At 38.2% G+C, this 18,061-nt stretch overlaps 3 protein-coding genes across 3 annotated transcripts in view; 1 reads left to right on the forward strand and 2 right to left on the reverse strand.

Annotated features, from left to right (window-relative positions):
• The window catches only part of LOC133524735 (DNA polymerase subunit gamma-1, mitochondrial), a 33,918-nt gene extending 33,119 nt beyond the window's left edge, over positions 1–799 (reverse strand). The window contains exon 1 of the mRNA XM_061860881.1: positions 225–799. Coding sequence (XP_061716865.1) covers positions 225–556 — 332 coding nt within the window. The 5' untranslated portion in view covers positions 557–799. The remainder of the gene's footprint in view (positions 1–224) is intronic.
• A 274-nt stretch (positions 800–1,073) lies between these two features.
• Positions 1,074–2,762, reverse strand: LOC133524729 (AP-1 complex subunit mu-1). Its single transcript, XM_061860873.1, has 2 exons — positions 2,643–2,762; positions 1,074–2,508 (listed from the first exon to the last, which is right to left on the reverse strand). Exon 2 carries the CDS (start codon positions 2,499–2,501, stop codon positions 1,233–1,235), a length of 1,269 nt encoding a protein of 422 aa, XP_061716857.1. The 5' UTR covers positions 2,502–2,508; positions 2,643–2,762; the 3' UTR covers positions 1,074–1,232.
• A 153-nt stretch (positions 2,763–2,915) lies between these two features.
• The window catches only part of LOC133524730 (peptidyl-prolyl cis-trans isomerase D), a 31,912-nt gene continuing 16,766 nt past the window's right edge, over positions 2,916–18,061 (forward strand). Inside the window, exons 1-4 of the mRNA XM_061860874.1 lie at positions 2,916–3,187; positions 6,065–6,202; positions 7,825–7,931; positions 11,251–11,439. Coding sequence (XP_061716858.1) covers positions 3,118–3,187; positions 6,065–6,202; positions 7,825–7,931; positions 11,251–11,439 — 504 coding nt within the window. The 5' untranslated portion in view covers positions 2,916–3,117. The remainder of the gene's footprint in view (positions 3,188–6,064; positions 6,203–7,824; positions 7,932–11,250; positions 11,440–18,061) is intronic.

The following is an 18,061-nucleotide window of genomic DNA, read 5'->3' on the forward strand; positions in this document are numbered from 1 at the left end:
TTTGCAGCACAAAGCGTAACACAATATTTAAAAATGATACATCATTAGTACTAATAACAAACAAAATGGAAAGTAAAGAAGTAAAATTTCAAAACGAATTTATAAAATATACATTAAAAGAATCGTAGCGATAGCTCTTTTGTGACTTGTTTTATTAATAAGCCCCTTTCAATAACCGTAAAATATAGTGAAATGTGGTCAAAATTCAAGATAAACATAAATACCTTTTAATGATATTTGAATCTACTTTACGACTATGATCCTTGAATAGCTGATCATATATATTCTTGGAAATCATCTGTATATTATATTCATTAACTCTAAACTCTTTGGAAACGTTTTCTTTAACATTAACTTCTTGAACACTTTCTTTTGTAACGTTTTCTTTAGGATTTTCTTCTTGAACACTTTCTGTTTTGAGGTTATTCGATTCGGCATTTTTTTTCCTAACAATAGTCACTTGGCTTTTGGGAATTATATCACAGTAATATCGTGTACGAATTCGAGATAGTTTTACAAAGCTTTTTATGCACATCGAAACGCTTATTCGTTGCATTTTTTTATTTTTAACAAAAATATTTACAAAATACAAACACAAACTTTGCCGCGATCAGGCTGCGTTCTGAAACCATAATTATAATTTAATGTCAACCAAGAAGTTTTTATATATCATTTATTCTAAGTGCCATGTACAATTCGTAATAGCGATATAAATATAGTTGTTTTAATTCAAGTAAATTTTAGTGAATTGCTGCTTAAATTTACAGTAAATGGCAACAATAATTTAATTATAACCTAAGAATAAAATGTATTTAGTTTCTTAACGTACACTCTCTGACAGCTGTTGATGAACTTAATATGAGAAGATAATGAAAAGGTTTCATTCATGTAAATGAAACTGGGTGGTCTGCTTAAGAGCATACATCCGTCTCATTAGCAGTCTTGATCTTGATAGCCTAGTTTCGCATATTTTTTTTCGTATGTACGTAATAAAATGATTTGCGTGTAGTCAAATCACATCAAATCAATGGATTGGAATGTGTTCAAGAAATGTCAATAAAAAAATTAAAAGATATCTTGTAAGAATATTTTATTTTATTACCGCGTCAATACATAATACTATTTCCATTATTTTATACCTATAATGACAGTGTTAACTCAGCAAACAATATTGATAACATGATAAGTGCAACTTATAATAAAAGGAATGTAATCATAACAACTTATATTGCTCAGTTGGTTCTAAGCTGATAGTCTCCATTCTGGGTAATATACCGCACCCAAGGCAGAGCTTGGTAGCCGCTCTTCTCAATGATCTTCAGGTATCTGACTTGAATGCCTGATGTAGTAAAGTAGGGTATCTCAAATTTGACCTGAATTGGTGGCTTGCCGTCTACTTCTTCACATTCAACGGATGGTAAACCAAAATGAGCTCTCATTAGGTACTCTTTGCCCCCTGGGAAGGATTTAATAGACCAGGTTATAGCACTCTGTTCAGGAGTGTATTTAACGCTGCCAATGGTTGTCTTGAATTTAGGAGAATCAGCATCTGCAGGCACCGGAATGATAATCTCCACATTGTTGGCTGTGGAACGTCTTTTGAACTGCGATTTGGCTTTAATCATGTATTCAACCCTGGAGTGGGCATGACGCTCAATAACAGACTCTATCCAAATCAATGGTTTTACATGAGTGTTTAACCTGTAGGACATAAGCTCAAATTCACCATCAGGAGGAATGAAGGAGATGGTTCTGTCATTCTCAAATCTTGACAATCTAACACACTGATGGAATTTTACATCTTCAAGCTCAACAGACTTGGATTTGCCTCGGCCTGTGCTCTCAAAGAGCACTTTATCATTCAAACCCAACCGTAGTTCCGGCATGCCAGACAGATAAACTCTCATTTTTATGGCACCAACAATCTCACTCCGCAACACATTGCCGTTAGCATTGGCAAGCAAATTGACTGACTCAATCACGTCTAGAAAAACTTCATTCTTTCTGTATTTTATGCCTTCTGAACGCCATGATACTGCATTTGTGACCGCCATGGGTATTCTTGGCTGCATTTCCAGTTTATGTCCTTCTTGGGTGATGTACTCCTGCAGGATCTTGCTGTCTGTGGTTTGAGGATACCCGAAGTCAATAAGTTCATCTAGAAGCTCATAAATAACGACGAAATTGTCGCGAATACTCTCCTCTTCAAGTTCCTTGAAATACTCAGTCATGACTTCAACAATCTTGTAGAGAAATACGAAAACAAGCGCTATGTTGGCGTTTTTCTTCGTAGTTGATACGATGTAGAGGTTGTTGGTCTTGATGTAGGAGAACGTACATTCGCTAGTTTGTAGCAAAGGTGTCAACATTCCTTCCTCTTCTTTCTCCATCAGTAAAGGCATGAACTTGTCGATGACGCTCATGTCCACATCGCCACGGTAGTTCCTCGATATGAGGACTTTTCCTTTGACGTCCAAAATGTATATCGCAGACGAAGACATCTTGGGGCTGAAACGAAATGAGCACAATCTTAATCCACTTATGATATGGTGACTAAGTGACATTCAGATAAAAACTATGCTTTTTCTAAAGTGCTAACATTGAAATACATGGACAAGATTAAAATAAGTTTATATACTCACGGAAATATACACTATTTTCTTAAATAATTATCATTATTTCCGAAATAAGTACGTGGGATGACGCAAGTTGGGACGACTCAAGTGACAGCTGTGAGACTGTGACATTTTTGGTTTTGGTTTGGTGAAGTAAGAAACTGATTAGAGAGATCTAAACGTTTTTAATTAGAGGTCGAATAGTAGCAGCTGGAAATGTTTGAGTCATCCGAATAAAATCTTCAACCGTCGTAGTTTGACATTGACTTTTCGGCTGTCTGACTGACATTTCAGGGCTCGAATGGCTTCAATACTGGCGGATATTTTTTTAGTATTGTATTCGCGTTGTTGTCAGTGTTGGCGAATGCTGGATAAACACATAATTGTTTGTAAATAACTTTCTTAACAATGCTAAATTAAACTAGTAATAATTCCCTAACATCTGTCGTTAGAAAGAGTGTTCTGTCCCATTGTTATATTTGTTAGATTTCGAAACAAAGCGATGGTGGGACCAGAAGTAAATGAAAACAATTCTATCGTGTTCCTAGATGTATCAATTGATGGTGAGAAAGGTCAGTATAAGATAAATTTTAAGTTAAGAAGTGTATCTTCAAAGTGCATGTGCAAAGCGTTTCTAGGTCAATCGATTCTGTAGGACAAGGACGCGCGACTCGTTACTGCATTATTTATTGTATATTTCAATTTTATTTATGTTCGCGATGTTTATGTATTAGAATGTAGTTACGGTAGGTTTCTATGCGCCTTTACTTAAAAAAAAACTCATTCTGGATTTTTTATAAAGATATAAATATGGTGTCATTATTTCCTACTTTGTTCTAAAAATAGATATAATTACACCACCATAACGTAGGTTGGTAATTGAATGTACAGATTGCTTGATTTATACGTGTTTTGGGTTAGCTATTGTATTCCTAGGCTCTAATGGGATTAGAAAAAAAGAGTTTTTATATTTGTGCATATCTATTTTCTTAAAATCGTAATTAATAAAAAAAAAATCTTTATATCTATATATGTATGTCACTTTCTTACAAAAGATGTAAGTATATGTACAAAGGCAAATTTTTCCCCAAAAGGGACATGGGGAAATTACCTTGTGTATTTCTTACCGAATGTTTTATTCAAACAATCAACTTAAAATTTGGAATGCAAATATGTATATGCACAATGACAATGCAATATGCTTGCTTGCGGAGTTCATATGTGTCCACTTAAATATTTATGATTACTGGTAGTGAAAACTTGGTAAATTTTGAAAATTAATATTATCCTGTACTCACTGTACCCATACCTGGGGGGATTTAGTACTCACTTTTATTTAATACTCACTCTCAGCAAAAATATAGTATTCTATGTCTATAAGTTTAGCTTTTACAAGTTTTACATGCCAAATCCAATAGATTACTTGTGAAAGGGTGACAAATGGACAAACAACCTCTATCATAATATATATAATAATAAATAAACTTTTTATAATCTCTTATTTTTTAGTCATATCCTCATTTTTGAAATGAAAATTTAAAATTACCATATATTGTGCCTACTTTGCTCCTCACTGGGTAATTGTGCTCCAAAAGTTTTTATATCTTAAAACTATATCACAAACTCATTTAAGTGTTAAAACATGATAGTGATGGTCTACTCTACTGTAAATCTGTAAATCTTATTAGTCTTATTATATCAACATATCTACCACTATATAAAAAAAAATCTAATTTAGGAGCATAGCATAGGAGCAGGAGCAAATATAATCATTAAACATTAACATGTGGCATATCAATCAATAAAAGGATTTTAAAATCATTTTAAGGTATCTAATCAACTTTTTTATTTCATGTAGAATAATTATGATTAGTCACACCTAGGAATCAGAACCGCTTTTTTGAAAAGTTCAAAATAACCATATATTTCAATTTATTTTACACTCCAAATGTAGGACTTAGTTGTGTTTTTAGATAACAACTACGTATTATTAGATTGCCCAGTTAGAAATTAAATAATTAACAAAGAATGAATAAATATAATTATTGTTTCCATACAAAAAATACCGGTTTCCGATCCTTGGTCACACCGTTTACACCAAAAGTAAATCCAACATCTAACTATTCAACCTTGAAGAAATACTGCAATATCTTCGTCACATTTTATGCTTTCTATCCTTATTCCAATTTCTAACACACCAGTCAAGTGGAGTGGTGGTGGTGGTTGGAAGTGGAATATTTATATATTATATATATCGTTGTCTAAGTACCCTCAACACAAGCCTTATTGAGCTTACTGTGGGACTTAGTCAATTTGTGTAATAATGTCCTATAATATTTATTTATTTTATTTATTTATGGCCTACAAATATTGTCCGCTTTTAATTTGGAGAATTTAACACCTTGTCTGTAATTTTCTGTATAAAACAGTCTGCCGATTTTTGCGGGGCAGAGGCACGTCAAAAGTATGGCTATTTGTTCATAACATACAAATAGCCATGTCATTGGCCGAGGTTTTCGACAGAGGGGTAAATTAAAGGCCACTCCAGTTGTCAAATCCTCCAAGCCAATGTAAGATCTCTGGTTATAAATAAATAATTCACTAGTCCTACTATGCCTATTTCTGTTTTCCTTATCTCTTCCTACATTGAAAACGAAATTATGAGTCAGGTTACAAGTGCGATTTCAAGGTACTGCTTATCTCATTCCCAATAGAATTTACAAAATGAACCATGACATTTAGAACTTAAGGTTGAATTTGGAAATGAAAGTACAACAAAGTATGCCTTTGCTGGAATGCATTTTATAATATTATTATTAAATGCCTTAAATGGACTTCTTGAAATGTATTTCATATCAATGTTCCTACGTAAATATTATTATCGTAAATTGTAATTGATTTTAAGCCCCCCATTACTTAAATACTTTTGTACATGAAGGTTAGATTCTAGCCTTCATGTCTTCTTCAGTCATTCTGAATGACTTAGTATTGCAGTGCACGTCTTTATTTGCTGTTTGCTGGTTTGTTATTGTATATTTTATGGTATAAATTTTTTCACCTTATTGCAATGGATTAAGTTGAAGAAACGTATACATATTTATGAACTCGACTGTAAATGTACAGTAAGCTGTAGAGGTAACTGAGCCCCCCCAGCATAATTCTATGCAGAGGGGGGAATAAGTTATCTCTGCAGCTTACTGCATTACCATGCATACCTAATGCATTAGTCTACCAGCAGTGATACTATTCTTCTTTTGTTTCATTATCTCTTTCCGTCACACCTATCGTGTGCGGCGCGTCATTGTGAACCATGTCGGAATGCGCGAAGGTTGATATAGGGCTGTCGCCGCGCGCGTCAATGACGTCTTTAAAGTAATAAAGAACCAATTGAGTGCACGCTCGTTTTTTTTTTTTTATTCACAATTAAACTGAGAGTATGATTGTTACAGCTAGCCGCATAGTGATCGAGCTACGGAACGACATAGTTCCCCGGACGGCAGAGAACTTCCGCGCCCTCTGCACTGGAGAGAGGGGCGTCGGCGCCAGCGGGAAGCCCCTACATTACAAAGGCACCAAGTTTCACAAAGGTATGGTGTTCTTCCTTGTTGCCTTATGATTGAGTGTTATGGCCGCGCAGTAATATATGTATCATGTGTATTTGGGTCGCGATCTTCTAGAGGATAACGAAGACTAAGTATTAAGGTTTAGCATAATGCGTTATAAAAATAACTTATTACCTAAAAATACTTGTCATTGAAAAAATCATAACAAAAGGGAGCGACCTTCAAAGCGTGGCTCGTTTGACACAATGTACACAATGGTGGGAAAATACAAACGACAGGGTTGAGTGGAGGCAGCGAAGAGGCCTTTGCCCAACATTGGGGTGTCCCAATTGGGGTGAATAGTGTTAACACTAAGGCCCGGCGTCCACAATTCAGAATTGCTAAGAACGCCTCGACATGTCTGAGACACTTTGGACACCTTCTGATGACGCTTGAGGAATGCCTTGGCATTCCCAAGCGCACCTTGGCACAAAACTCGGAATTGGTTTTGAAAATAGCGGTAAATACCGGTCTATTCTGGTATTAAATACTCCGAACTTTCAGAAGAACGCAAACGTTTTAAGAACTTTATTACAACCTAATTAAACCGGTTTATTCGACGAGCGACGAGACGGCCGTCCGGCCATAGTGTGCCGCGTAAACAAAGACAACCACTTAGGAAGTAACCGTTTTTTTTGTTCTAAACCGGTTAATCTGTCAAGAACTTTATGGAAATGTTCTCCTAAAAACCGGTTTAAAAATAGCGGTGCTACGAAACAAACCGAAATTAAAAGATTCTGCACCAAGTACATGATAACGGTTTGGAAATTTAACCAGTTTCCAAGCCTTGCCTCGGCAAGTCGGCATGCCTCAGGACGCCTCTGCATTCCTGAAGACGCCTCGGTAAGGCTCGACAATATATCGAAGGATCCTTTGCCATTCGCCGCGCCTAAAGTAAATAAAAAATGGCTATTCTTAGGTTGCTGATCGGACCCTCAAGTGAGTCGTGGCAAAATGCCGAGACAAAGCAAGTAGGATGATGATGATGTGCGCAGTGACCTCCTTTAGCAAAAACGTGTAACTAACTACTACGGCTGAAGGTAAACCAGTTTTTTAAGTAAGCTCAAGTATTGTTACTATTATTAATACCTAGTTCCGTGTATATTTTTTCATGCATTTGCCCTTGATCAACAAGGGCGTAGCCAGCCAGTGAACTAGAAGGGGGGGGGGCAAGGTGATATCGCCGGAGGCCTGGGGGGAGGGAGACGCCGTAGAGAGGCATACATTGTATTTAAAATTTGTGCTCTAGGGAGGGGGGGGGGCATCCCCCCCCTGCCTGTATCTGCCTACGCCCATGATGATTAAAATGTGTAAAAATTCAATATACAACTACAAATTTGCTTCAATAAATACTCTTAAATGTACTGTTAGTCGTAACGTCTCGTTGTTATTTATTATTTATACTATAGTTATTCACTTAATAGCGCCGCGACCCAAAATGAGTCATGGCTTCCGATACGAGTACACGTTGTCTCGAACCTGATGCACAATCTCCCGCCAGCTATCGGCTTGGAGCTCCCTACCGAGCGTCCCAGATATGCCCTTTTAGCGCCGCAATCCTCATCCATTCTTAATACTTGTTAGTATATTTATATTATTTATTCCAGGGTTGTCACAATTCATGGTGCAGGGCGGAGACACGGTGAAGAACGATGGCACCAGCGGGGAGAGCATATACGGACCCACGTTTGAAGATGAGAACTTTAAACTGCCGGTAATTATCATCAGTGGCCACTTAACCGCATGGCCGTGTAAAGACCGCATGATATATAGAATTATTCGTTTAAATTTGAACTTGAATAGCTGTCAATAGAGTTGAATATATTAAGGCACCATAATATGCGGTTAGGGGCTACGCTTCCAGCAGACATGTGCGAGGATTCCTAGCAAGGAATATGTTTCTTAAGAACGAATAGAAATTGTCCACTAACATCCTCTCCTACGCATCCTCGCACATCTCTGGTAAAACGCAGCCTTAAGGTCAATCGGAGCATGTGCGTTGTGCATAAGCTTTGGTGGCCTCTTGGTGAGGCGTGCAAATTTACAAATTTCTAATTATCTCTATTGTCAAGGCGTTTAGAGTGCGTGTTCAGATATTTTTGAGCACCTCGGCCGCTCCGATATATCTGATGGCAATTGTACAAATGAGTTTCTTGAAACAGATGTGTTATTGAGTACTATACATCAATTGACATTTACCAAACCCTTTGTAGTGAAGGAAAACATATTGACGAAACCAGACTAATCTCAATATGGCCTAGTTTCGCCTCTGGATTGGGAAATCGGACGGCAGTGGCCTTCGTAAATACTCATAGATGCTATGGATGAGATATGCGCGTGCGCCCGTAAGGTACAGAACATACGCAATGCGATAAAATTAAAAACACGTTTTATCATTCCTGACTACATACCAAAAACAACCTACGAAATTGGGTCGGGTTATTTGTTACCCATCTACTATTTACGGTCGGGAATTTGAAAAAAATAGACTGTGACAAAGACAAACAATAATAGCGCTTTATCTGCTACTCCTACTTAAAGTTCCATAAATGCATCTCGTTCGGTCATCTCATCTGGCCCCTCCCTCATTTCATCTCTATATTATTGTACTTCTATATAAAAACTAGTGTTTGAAATAAAACTATTTAAACTGGTTCTATCGCGTATAATTAATTTAAAATACATGCTGACGTTTCGAACCCGTTGACCACGAACTGTAACACGTTGACCACGAACTGTAACCCGTTGACCACGAACTGTAACACATTGACCACGAACTGTAACCCGTTGACCACGAACTGTAACCCGTTGACCACGAACTGTAACCCGTTGACCACGAACTGTAACCCGTTGACCGCGTTACCGAAGACAATAATAACCAATGTCTTCTCAAATTCTTAAAATTCGGTTGTCACAGACGGCAAAAAAGCACTGGTGGTTCTGGCGTAGTGGTAAGAACGTGCGACTTGCAATCCGGAGGCCGCGGATTCAAACCCTAGCTCGTACTAATGAGTTTCTCGAAACTTATATACGAAATATCATTTGAGGAAAAAATGGTGAGGAAACCGGGTTTCTCCTAGTTTACCCTAGGTTGGAAGGTCAAATGGCAGTCGCTTTCGTAAAAACTAATGCCTACGCCAATTCTAGGGATAGTTGCCAATCGGACCCCAGGCTCCCATGAGCCGTGGCAAAAAATGCCGGGATAACGCGAGGAAGATGATGATGGTTGTCACACGGCACGCGCACATACACAACCCAAGATATGAAAATTGAATCGTGTGTGTCATGTCATCAATCACAGGTTTTACTTAACGGCAGTTTTGTCCAATCCAACGTCAAACAGTTATTCAGAAAATAGGCCACAGCCGTCCATCTAGTAGATCAAAGGCTCAAGGTATAGCACCATCGTTTCGAGAGATAGCGCCATAACCTTTAGGTTGTGCCCGGTAAGATGGCGCCACTGTCATAATATTGAACACATAACAGTGAAAGAATAAGGATCAAAGTCAAATGGCGTTGTAAAAGTTTAAATTATGTGTCGAAAGATGGCAGTAAATTTACGTCGCTACAAAGTAGGGTTGCCAACTATTTTTTGGTGGAATATAGTATTTTCCAGAATAAGACATTAAAAATATAGTACATTTCAAAAAAATATAGTACTTTTAGATAAAATGCTTAACGTAAGTGTAAATACATTTAATCATACTTACTAGCACTCTGTTAAGATTAAGATTAGTTATGGTAACGATATTAGAGCAAAAATGTAAAATTGATAGATTTAGTCGTTGAAATTGTACTCCTTTTGTTACACAATATCTAAATAACAAGTATTGGTTTCTATTTTCTATTAGCACGTCTTCTCATTTTGCCTTTTAATAATGAGGTCGCAAGCGTGCGTCCCCGGTAATATGTGACGAGAAGGGACAGTTTTTAAAAATTCATCAAAAAACTATGGTAGTAAATTATACAAAATTATGTATAAGAACAGTTTTAGCAAATGTCGTAGATTGTTTAAGTATCAAAACTACGTTGAAATTAAGTCGATTTTCAGAGAAATAGTCACTTGTTTTGAAGTTAGTTCTGGAGAAAATTGATTACGTCTAACTTTCATTCAAATAACTAAATTCAATTTTATAATAACAAAAATGTAGTTTATTAAAGTTGAAGTACAGGATATGTGTAATACAAAATTACCATTTTTAGCAGTCCAAACATTACGAAATTTACAAATAAGATCAACAAAATCAGTGCGTTACGCGCGTTTACCTAAACGTCCATCAGAAAAACTATCATTACTAATTAAATGAGTCTATTTAAATAAAAATGAAAAATAACAAGACGCGCTAATAGAAACCAGTACTTGTTATTTCTAATAGTTAACAGAAGTTGTACAATTTCATCGACTAAATCTATGAATTTGACATTGTTGCGACTAAAATCGATAACTTAACTATTCCTTTCGTGTAGACCACTCTCTGTTGTCAAAATCATCCTATTCCTAGACTCCGGCTATCATGCCATCAGTTAGTCATATATGTAAAACTGCTCACTCGTCATCTCATACGCCCAGTAATAATAAAGAGTAAAAAAAAAATATTTTTAATAACAATATTTATTTAAAGTTTAAATTTATATTTTTTATTGAGCTTTGCACTTTTTAGTAATGTGTAATTTTTAATTAAATGAGACAACGATTCAGTACATTCATACTGGATATTTATGACAATTTAATAGCTCACTTTTTATTAAATTTATGTCAGCCCTGTTGCATTCCTCACGCCATTTTGTCTTCATACTTGAAATAATTTTATTTGATTAGAATTAAATTGATAATCGATTTTGAACAAATTAGAAGGATGTCGGAAATATAGTATTTTAGCGTACTATATATTTTTTCAACAGTATATAGTACAGAGAGCCAAAATATAGTACAATACTATATAATATAGTACGGTTGGGAACCCTACTACAAAGTTTTCTTTGACAATACACCTCCATTTCAAATTCTCTTTGACTCATTGTTTTTTTTTCAGCACGAACCCGGAGTCCTTAGCATGGCGAACAAAGGCCGGCCGCACACGAACGGCTCACAGTTCTGCATCACCTCTCAGCAATGTCTACATCTGGACGGCACGAATGTCGTGTTCGGGCGGGTGCTTAGCGGTCTCGGGCTCGTGACAGAGATGCAGCTATACGGCGAGCAGGACGGGAAACTTAGACTGGTATGTATGGTATGTTGTCTTCTTTCGGCGGTTTCTGAGGAATTTCCTTATACAAATGATCCGGTAATTTTAAATCCACCAAATAATTAAAAACTATGAGATATCAATGATATTTCGAATATCGATCGTCCGAGATAGTACTTGCGTACTGGCAAATGTACAAACTCATACCAAGGATACATTGATTGAGTAAGATGTGTAAAATCTAAGATAATTTCATACTTCGAATTTGACAGGTCAACGAGATGACAGCTGTACAAGTCCATACATTTTGCGGTAGCTTTGATTGTCAAAAGTATATGTTTGACCGAAAAACATATGGCGCAGTACAGTGCTGTTTTGGATGTCCAAATTAAGGGGCACGTTTTTTTCTTAGACTTTACTTCTCTATTACAATCAATAATGACGACCGGTCTGGCCTAGTGGGTGACCCTGCCTATGAAGCTGATGGTCCCAGGTTCAAATCCTGGTAAGAGCATATATTCGTGTGATGAACACGGATATTTGTTTCTGAGTCATGGGTGTTTTCTATGTATTTAAGTATTTATAATTATATATTATATATATCTTTGTCTAGGTACCTACAACACAAGCCTTATTGAGCTTACTGTGGGACTCAGTCAATTTGTGTAAAAATTTCCTATAATAATATTAATATTATTAGGTTCTCTTGTAGTGTGAATCAATTTAAAAACAATCTTGACAGACTATCTAAGCAGTGAAATCGTGTAGTGAACTTTGATTTAGACGTACCAGCATCAGCTGCCTGTCTTAAACCAAATAATAATAATAATAATACCCCCCTGTGGGACCACCTTGTCGTGGCAGGGGGGCTTACGGGTAGAAGAGCTATAATTGGTCTACAACAGCTTGACCACACCCGTTCTTACGGCTGAACTAATAAAGTTAGCAAACATCCTGCTAAATCACTTCCCAAACTAACGGTCCCAACCTTCGATTCATCATGGAACCAGGTAAGAATTGTAGGTATAATTTGCGGTCGCTGCCCGGGGGTCGCCGGGGCGCATCTGGAGCCGGTACTGGATGCCACAGTATACGAACTGCCGGTGGCGCGGAGTTGAGCAGGCGGGCCCGCGTCGATCAAATTACTACAGCCGGTCATCGGGAGCTGAGCAGGCGGGCCCCCGATGTTGATGCTACAGCCGAGTCGGGCGAGGATACGGTGTCACTGTTTTCGTCTATCCCATCAACTCGCCCTTCATATATGACTAGATCCAAGTCCACCATATCTAGTATTAACCCCGAGGATGTTGTGCAGGATGCCCTCTTAGACGAGGATATCGATACTGTACCCACCGAAGGTGAATCTACTAAGCGTAACAGATGGACATCCGAAATGAACGAGTTCATACTACGCACATACCTCTACCTTACAGCATTAGACACAGACAGGAGAAACTACTTAGAAGCACTTCATTTAAAATTTACAGACAAATTTCCCCAAATGAAAGTCAGCCGACAAAGAGTCGGGGACCAGAGACGAGCTGTGGAACGACTAAAAATGCTGCCTCAAACAACAATAGACAGAATTTACACAGAAGTTAAAGAAGAGTTACAAGTAGTACAAACAAATATACAAATACACACCCAAATGTCATCATCACAATTAGATACACAACAAACACAAATGCCCCTCACCACACAAACCAGAAGGAGATGGACGAATGAGCAAAACGAGGCCATAATCCGACTTTACTTACACATAACCAAGTTAGAAACGAACAGGACAGCATACCGAAAACAATTACATGAACAGTTTATTGCCAAATTCCCATCCCTTGCTCATGTAAGCGAACAAAGAGTAGCTGATCAGAGGAGAACAATTATTTACAACAAATATATTACTGACCAGAGGTTTAAAGAAATCAGACAAGAAGTAGAAAAAGAGCTTACAGACACCCACCAGACAAATATAGTTAGAGATTTCAATATCATGCCAGATAGCCAAATATTTATAGACAGCAATGAAATGTTTAACGAAATACAACCCCTTGTTGACAGTTCCCAAACAAATACAAACACACATGCGTCCCAACATCAACCTGACTTAGATAACCCTGAAATTAATGAAATATTTTCAGAAGTGTTTGAACATTTCAAAGATACTGATCCCACTAGCAGACCTTATATACCCAAACAGAAACCATCCAAGAGATTTGCGAACATAGTTGCTTATATAAATAACATAATCCTACCAGAAAAGGTTGACAACGAAACTGATTTCCTCACCCTTCAAACAATAATATACTGCGCTAGCTGGACAGCTGCCAAAGCTAACGGTACAAAGCTCAATTTAATTCCACCTGTCACATCACACCCACCCCGCATAAGGAAAAAGCCAAACTGGGAACACAGATTAGATAAGAAAATAAAGGATCTGAGAGTAAAAATAGGTAGGTTAACACAGTACATTAATGGCAGTAGAAGTAGAAATCTTAGTTTACAAGTAGAAAGTATCCGAAAATGGTATCAGATCCACTCTACACATGAAGTATTGAACACAAACTTGGTACAATGTTTAGACACCTTAAAACAAAAACTTGCAGTCGCGTCGAGTCGTCTTCATAGGTACAAAGCCTGCACACTCCGAAAAGACCAAAATTTCCAGTTTGTTAACAACGAAAAGCAGTTTTACAGACAAATTAAATCCGCCAGTACCAATAACCACGAAAACAGCCAACAACGTTCTAATTCTCACAATGGACCAGATACAGAAACCTTACACAAATTCTGGGCTGATATTTGGCAAAATCCTGTTGCACACAACAATCAAGCTGAATGGATAGAAACTGAGAATATGGCTAACAGTAGAGTCAATGAAATGAAGTTCGAAGCCATCCCAATGGAAACTTTTGCTGAAGTAATACGAAATTTACACAATTGGAAAGCGCCAGGATCTGACCATATCCACAGTTTCTGGTACAAGAAATTTACTGTACTCCATCCCTATTTGTACAATCACATCAATAATTTTATTTTGCACCCAGAAACCATGCCCATATATATCACTACAGGAACAACGTACATGCTTCCAAAAGACCCCAATGACTCCAAAAACCCAGCTAAATATAGACCTATTACATGTTTACAGACCATCTACAAAATAATCACAAGTTGTATTTCCGAGCTAATTTACAAACACGTCCATAGCTATAATATTCTCGCAGAACAGCAAAAGGGCTGCAAGAAACTGAGCCAAGGTTGTAAAGAACAACTAACCATTGATTCTGTTATCTTAAACCAGGTTTTCAAAAATAAATCAGACCTACACTCAATGTACATAGACTATCAGAAAGCATATGACTCCGTACCCCATTCCTGGTTAGTTAAAGTACTGGATCTATATAAAATCCATCCACAAATTATACAGTTCCTACAGGTAACAATGCAACACTGGACTACTCGACTTAGACTGACTACACCAACGGGCACAATCGAATCAAACCTAATCAAAATACAGCGAGGCATTTTCCAAGGAGATGCACTCAGCCCACTTTGGTTTTGTCTAGCACTCAACCCCTTATCCAATATACTTAATAGCACTAACATAGGATACTCACTCAAATATCAACCTGACACAAATGACAGACATACCAACCAAACCGACGTACAACTAAACCACCTTCTGTACATGGATGACATTAAGCTGTATGCCTCTGACGAAGTTGACCTGGACCGACTGGCTAACCTGACAGAAATATTCTCACAGGACATCAAAATGAATTTCGGGATAGATAAATGTAAAATTAATTCAATGAAAGCAGGAAGAAGCTACAGACACAGTTACACCTTAGAGACTGGAGAAGCAATAGACCCATTAGATGAACTTACAGGATACAAATATTTAGGATATCTGCAATCACAACGCATTCATTATAAAGAAACGAAGGACAAATTAAAGACACAGTTCAAGCACAGACTCAATTCAATACTCAAAACTCAGCTAAACTCAAGAAATACAATTAAAGCAATCAATACATACGCGATACCTATTTTAACATATTCTTTTGGCATTATCAGATGGAATAAATCGGACCTCAAATCTCTGCAGCGTGTAATACATACCACGATGACTAAGTTCAGAAAACACCACCCTAGATCATGCCTTCAAAGACTGACTCTGCCAAGGAAGGAAGGCGGCAGAGGGCTTATAGATATAACAAACCTCCATAACAAACAAATATTGACACTGAGAAAGTATTTTCACCAAAAGTCAGTTTCCTCTACCATCCATAAAGCCATAGAACAGAACGACCGCCAATTTACGCCCTTGAACCTGAAAGACAGAACTACCCAAAAAACTGAATTTCTAACAGACCATAGAACCAAAATAGCTGAATGGAGCGCAAAGTCCCTACACGGAAGACACCGTCACGATTTAAGCCAACCAAATGTCGACAAAGTGGCGTCGAACGCATGGCTGAATCGTGGAGAACTTTTCCCAGAGACGGAGGGCTTCATCATGGCTATCCAGGATCAAGTTATTGAGACTCGAAATTACCAAAAGTACATAATTAAAAACAGAGCCGAAGATTTATGCAGGAAGTGCAGCAGTTCAGCAGAAACCATTCAGCATATAACCGGAGCATGCAGAGCAATAGTACAAACTGATTATAAGCACAGGCACGACCAGGTAGCAAATATAGTTCACCAAAAACTTGCACTTAAATACCACCTGATCCATCCTCCAGCCACTGCTTACTACAAATACACACCTGTTAATGTCCTGGAAAATAATACTTATAAAATGTACTTCGATAGAGCTATACTAACAGACCGAACCACACATTATAATAGACCAGATATAACTGTGGTAGACAAAACAAAGAAAACAGCCCTTTTGATAGACATAGCCATCCCTAACACCCATAACTTGTTTTTCGCCAGATGGCGCTCGCCATAGCAACATCAGGAAAATGTCGTGTCATTATTATAATTAATTTAAAATGTGTTTGTGCTTCCCGGACTAGTGTCAATAGTGTTATGTGACTAGGAATACAACAAATCACGTACACAAACGTTATCTCCGTGTTTTATACAGTGATTACTCTAAATACATTGAAAGTGAGAAAGTGACTTTAGAGTGAATTTACCCCGGACCAAGAACCTAGACTCAATATTTATCACCAAAAACCTTTTGTACTGTGTTAGTGCCGCATTTACTAGCTTCTAGCTATAACAGTGTGTAGACATCACAAATTATAATTTAAATGCAATCGAAGTTAACCTACAATAAATCTACGACGATCATTGACGCTTGGTAATATCGCCCTAGGTAATCCAAAGAGGGCGCTATCAGTGACTTTTTAGTGGCTTTTATATACTCGACTCAAACAGTGCCTGTCAAAAGTCACAGTGACAGGTGACAACAAAATTTTATTCAATCAATTGATACATTGTTCATAACAATACAGAATGCCGTGCTTTGCATGCGACCTTCCACTGGGGCGAAAGGGGGACGGCGAAACTATCTCCTGTTCAAAGTGCCCCAAAAAGTATCACTCGACCTGCCTGAAACTGACCCGCGAGGAAGCAAAAGCCATACGTGGGAGTGCATCCAAATATGTTTGTCCGAGTTGCAAAATGACGAGTAAACAAGTTCGCAACGACGATACCCCCATCCGTAACACATCACAAAGTTATCCCGAGCAGGAGCAGCCTGATGACGAGCATACAGATGCCGAAGCAGACTTCTTAAACACAGCGCGTGGGCTAGCGGAGATGGCTATTCCAAGTGAAATCTCATCTACACTCACACTCACTTTGCTACAACTACAGCAAGTTTTCAGCTCGATGAAAAAAGAAATGACAGAGTTTACAGCATCGCTAAACAATACTACGGCAGACATAACCGAGTTTCGCAAAGAAATATCAGACATGAAATCGAAACTGAAGCAACTCGACTCCTACAAGACAGAAGTACAAGACCTGCGGGCAGAGGTGTCCTACCTGCGGAAAGAGCTTGCGACCATGGAGCAGCGGAAGTATCTCAAGGATGTTGAGATAACTGGACTCACTGAGACCCGCGGTGAAAATCTACAGCAGGTTGTTAACATTGTAAGCACAAAGTTGGGTGTTCAGTTGGACTCGCGCGACGTCGACGATGTGAGGCGTGTGGGCAAGAAGGCTGAGGGCGCCGCCAGTGTCCTGGAGCGGCCCAGACCTGTAGTGCTGACATTCTCTCGCCGGGCTCCACGGGACCAATTACTTCGCGCCGCGAGGGTACGCCGCGTGCTTAACACAACGGATTTGGGCATTCAAGGTAACAACCGTCCAGTCTACATCAATGAACATTTAACTAAAGAAAATAGAGTTCTCTTCAGCAAAACCCGCTCAGTAAAAAAACAACTCAACTATAAATATGCTTGGACATCCAATGGATCTATATTCCTGCGCCGATCCGAAACTAGCTCAGTTATCCATATTACCAGTGACTCAATGTTAGATAAGTTGTTAAAGAATGTGCAAACCAGTGAGGGGCCCCCTGCAACAGGTGAGAGCAGGGATACAGCAGGTTTACCTCCCACTGACCCGACTGTGAACGCCCCGTCTTTTTAGAGGAGCCTTATTTACTAGCGAGTTGCACTGTCCCTGATCTCTC

Source organism: Cydia pomonella, chromosome 14 (assembly GCF_033807575.1).
Source record: "Cydia pomonella isolate Wapato2018A chromosome 14, ilCydPomo1, whole genome shotgun sequence".
NCBI classification, from domain to species: Eukaryota; Metazoa; Arthropoda; class Insecta; order Lepidoptera; family Tortricidae; genus Cydia; species Cydia pomonella.

Excerpts from the sequence above, each read along its gene's own strand:
- LOC133524729 (XM_061860873.1), bottom strand. The coding sequence starts at position 2,501 with ATGTCTTCGTCTGCGATATACATTTTGGACGTCAAAGGAAAAGTCCTC.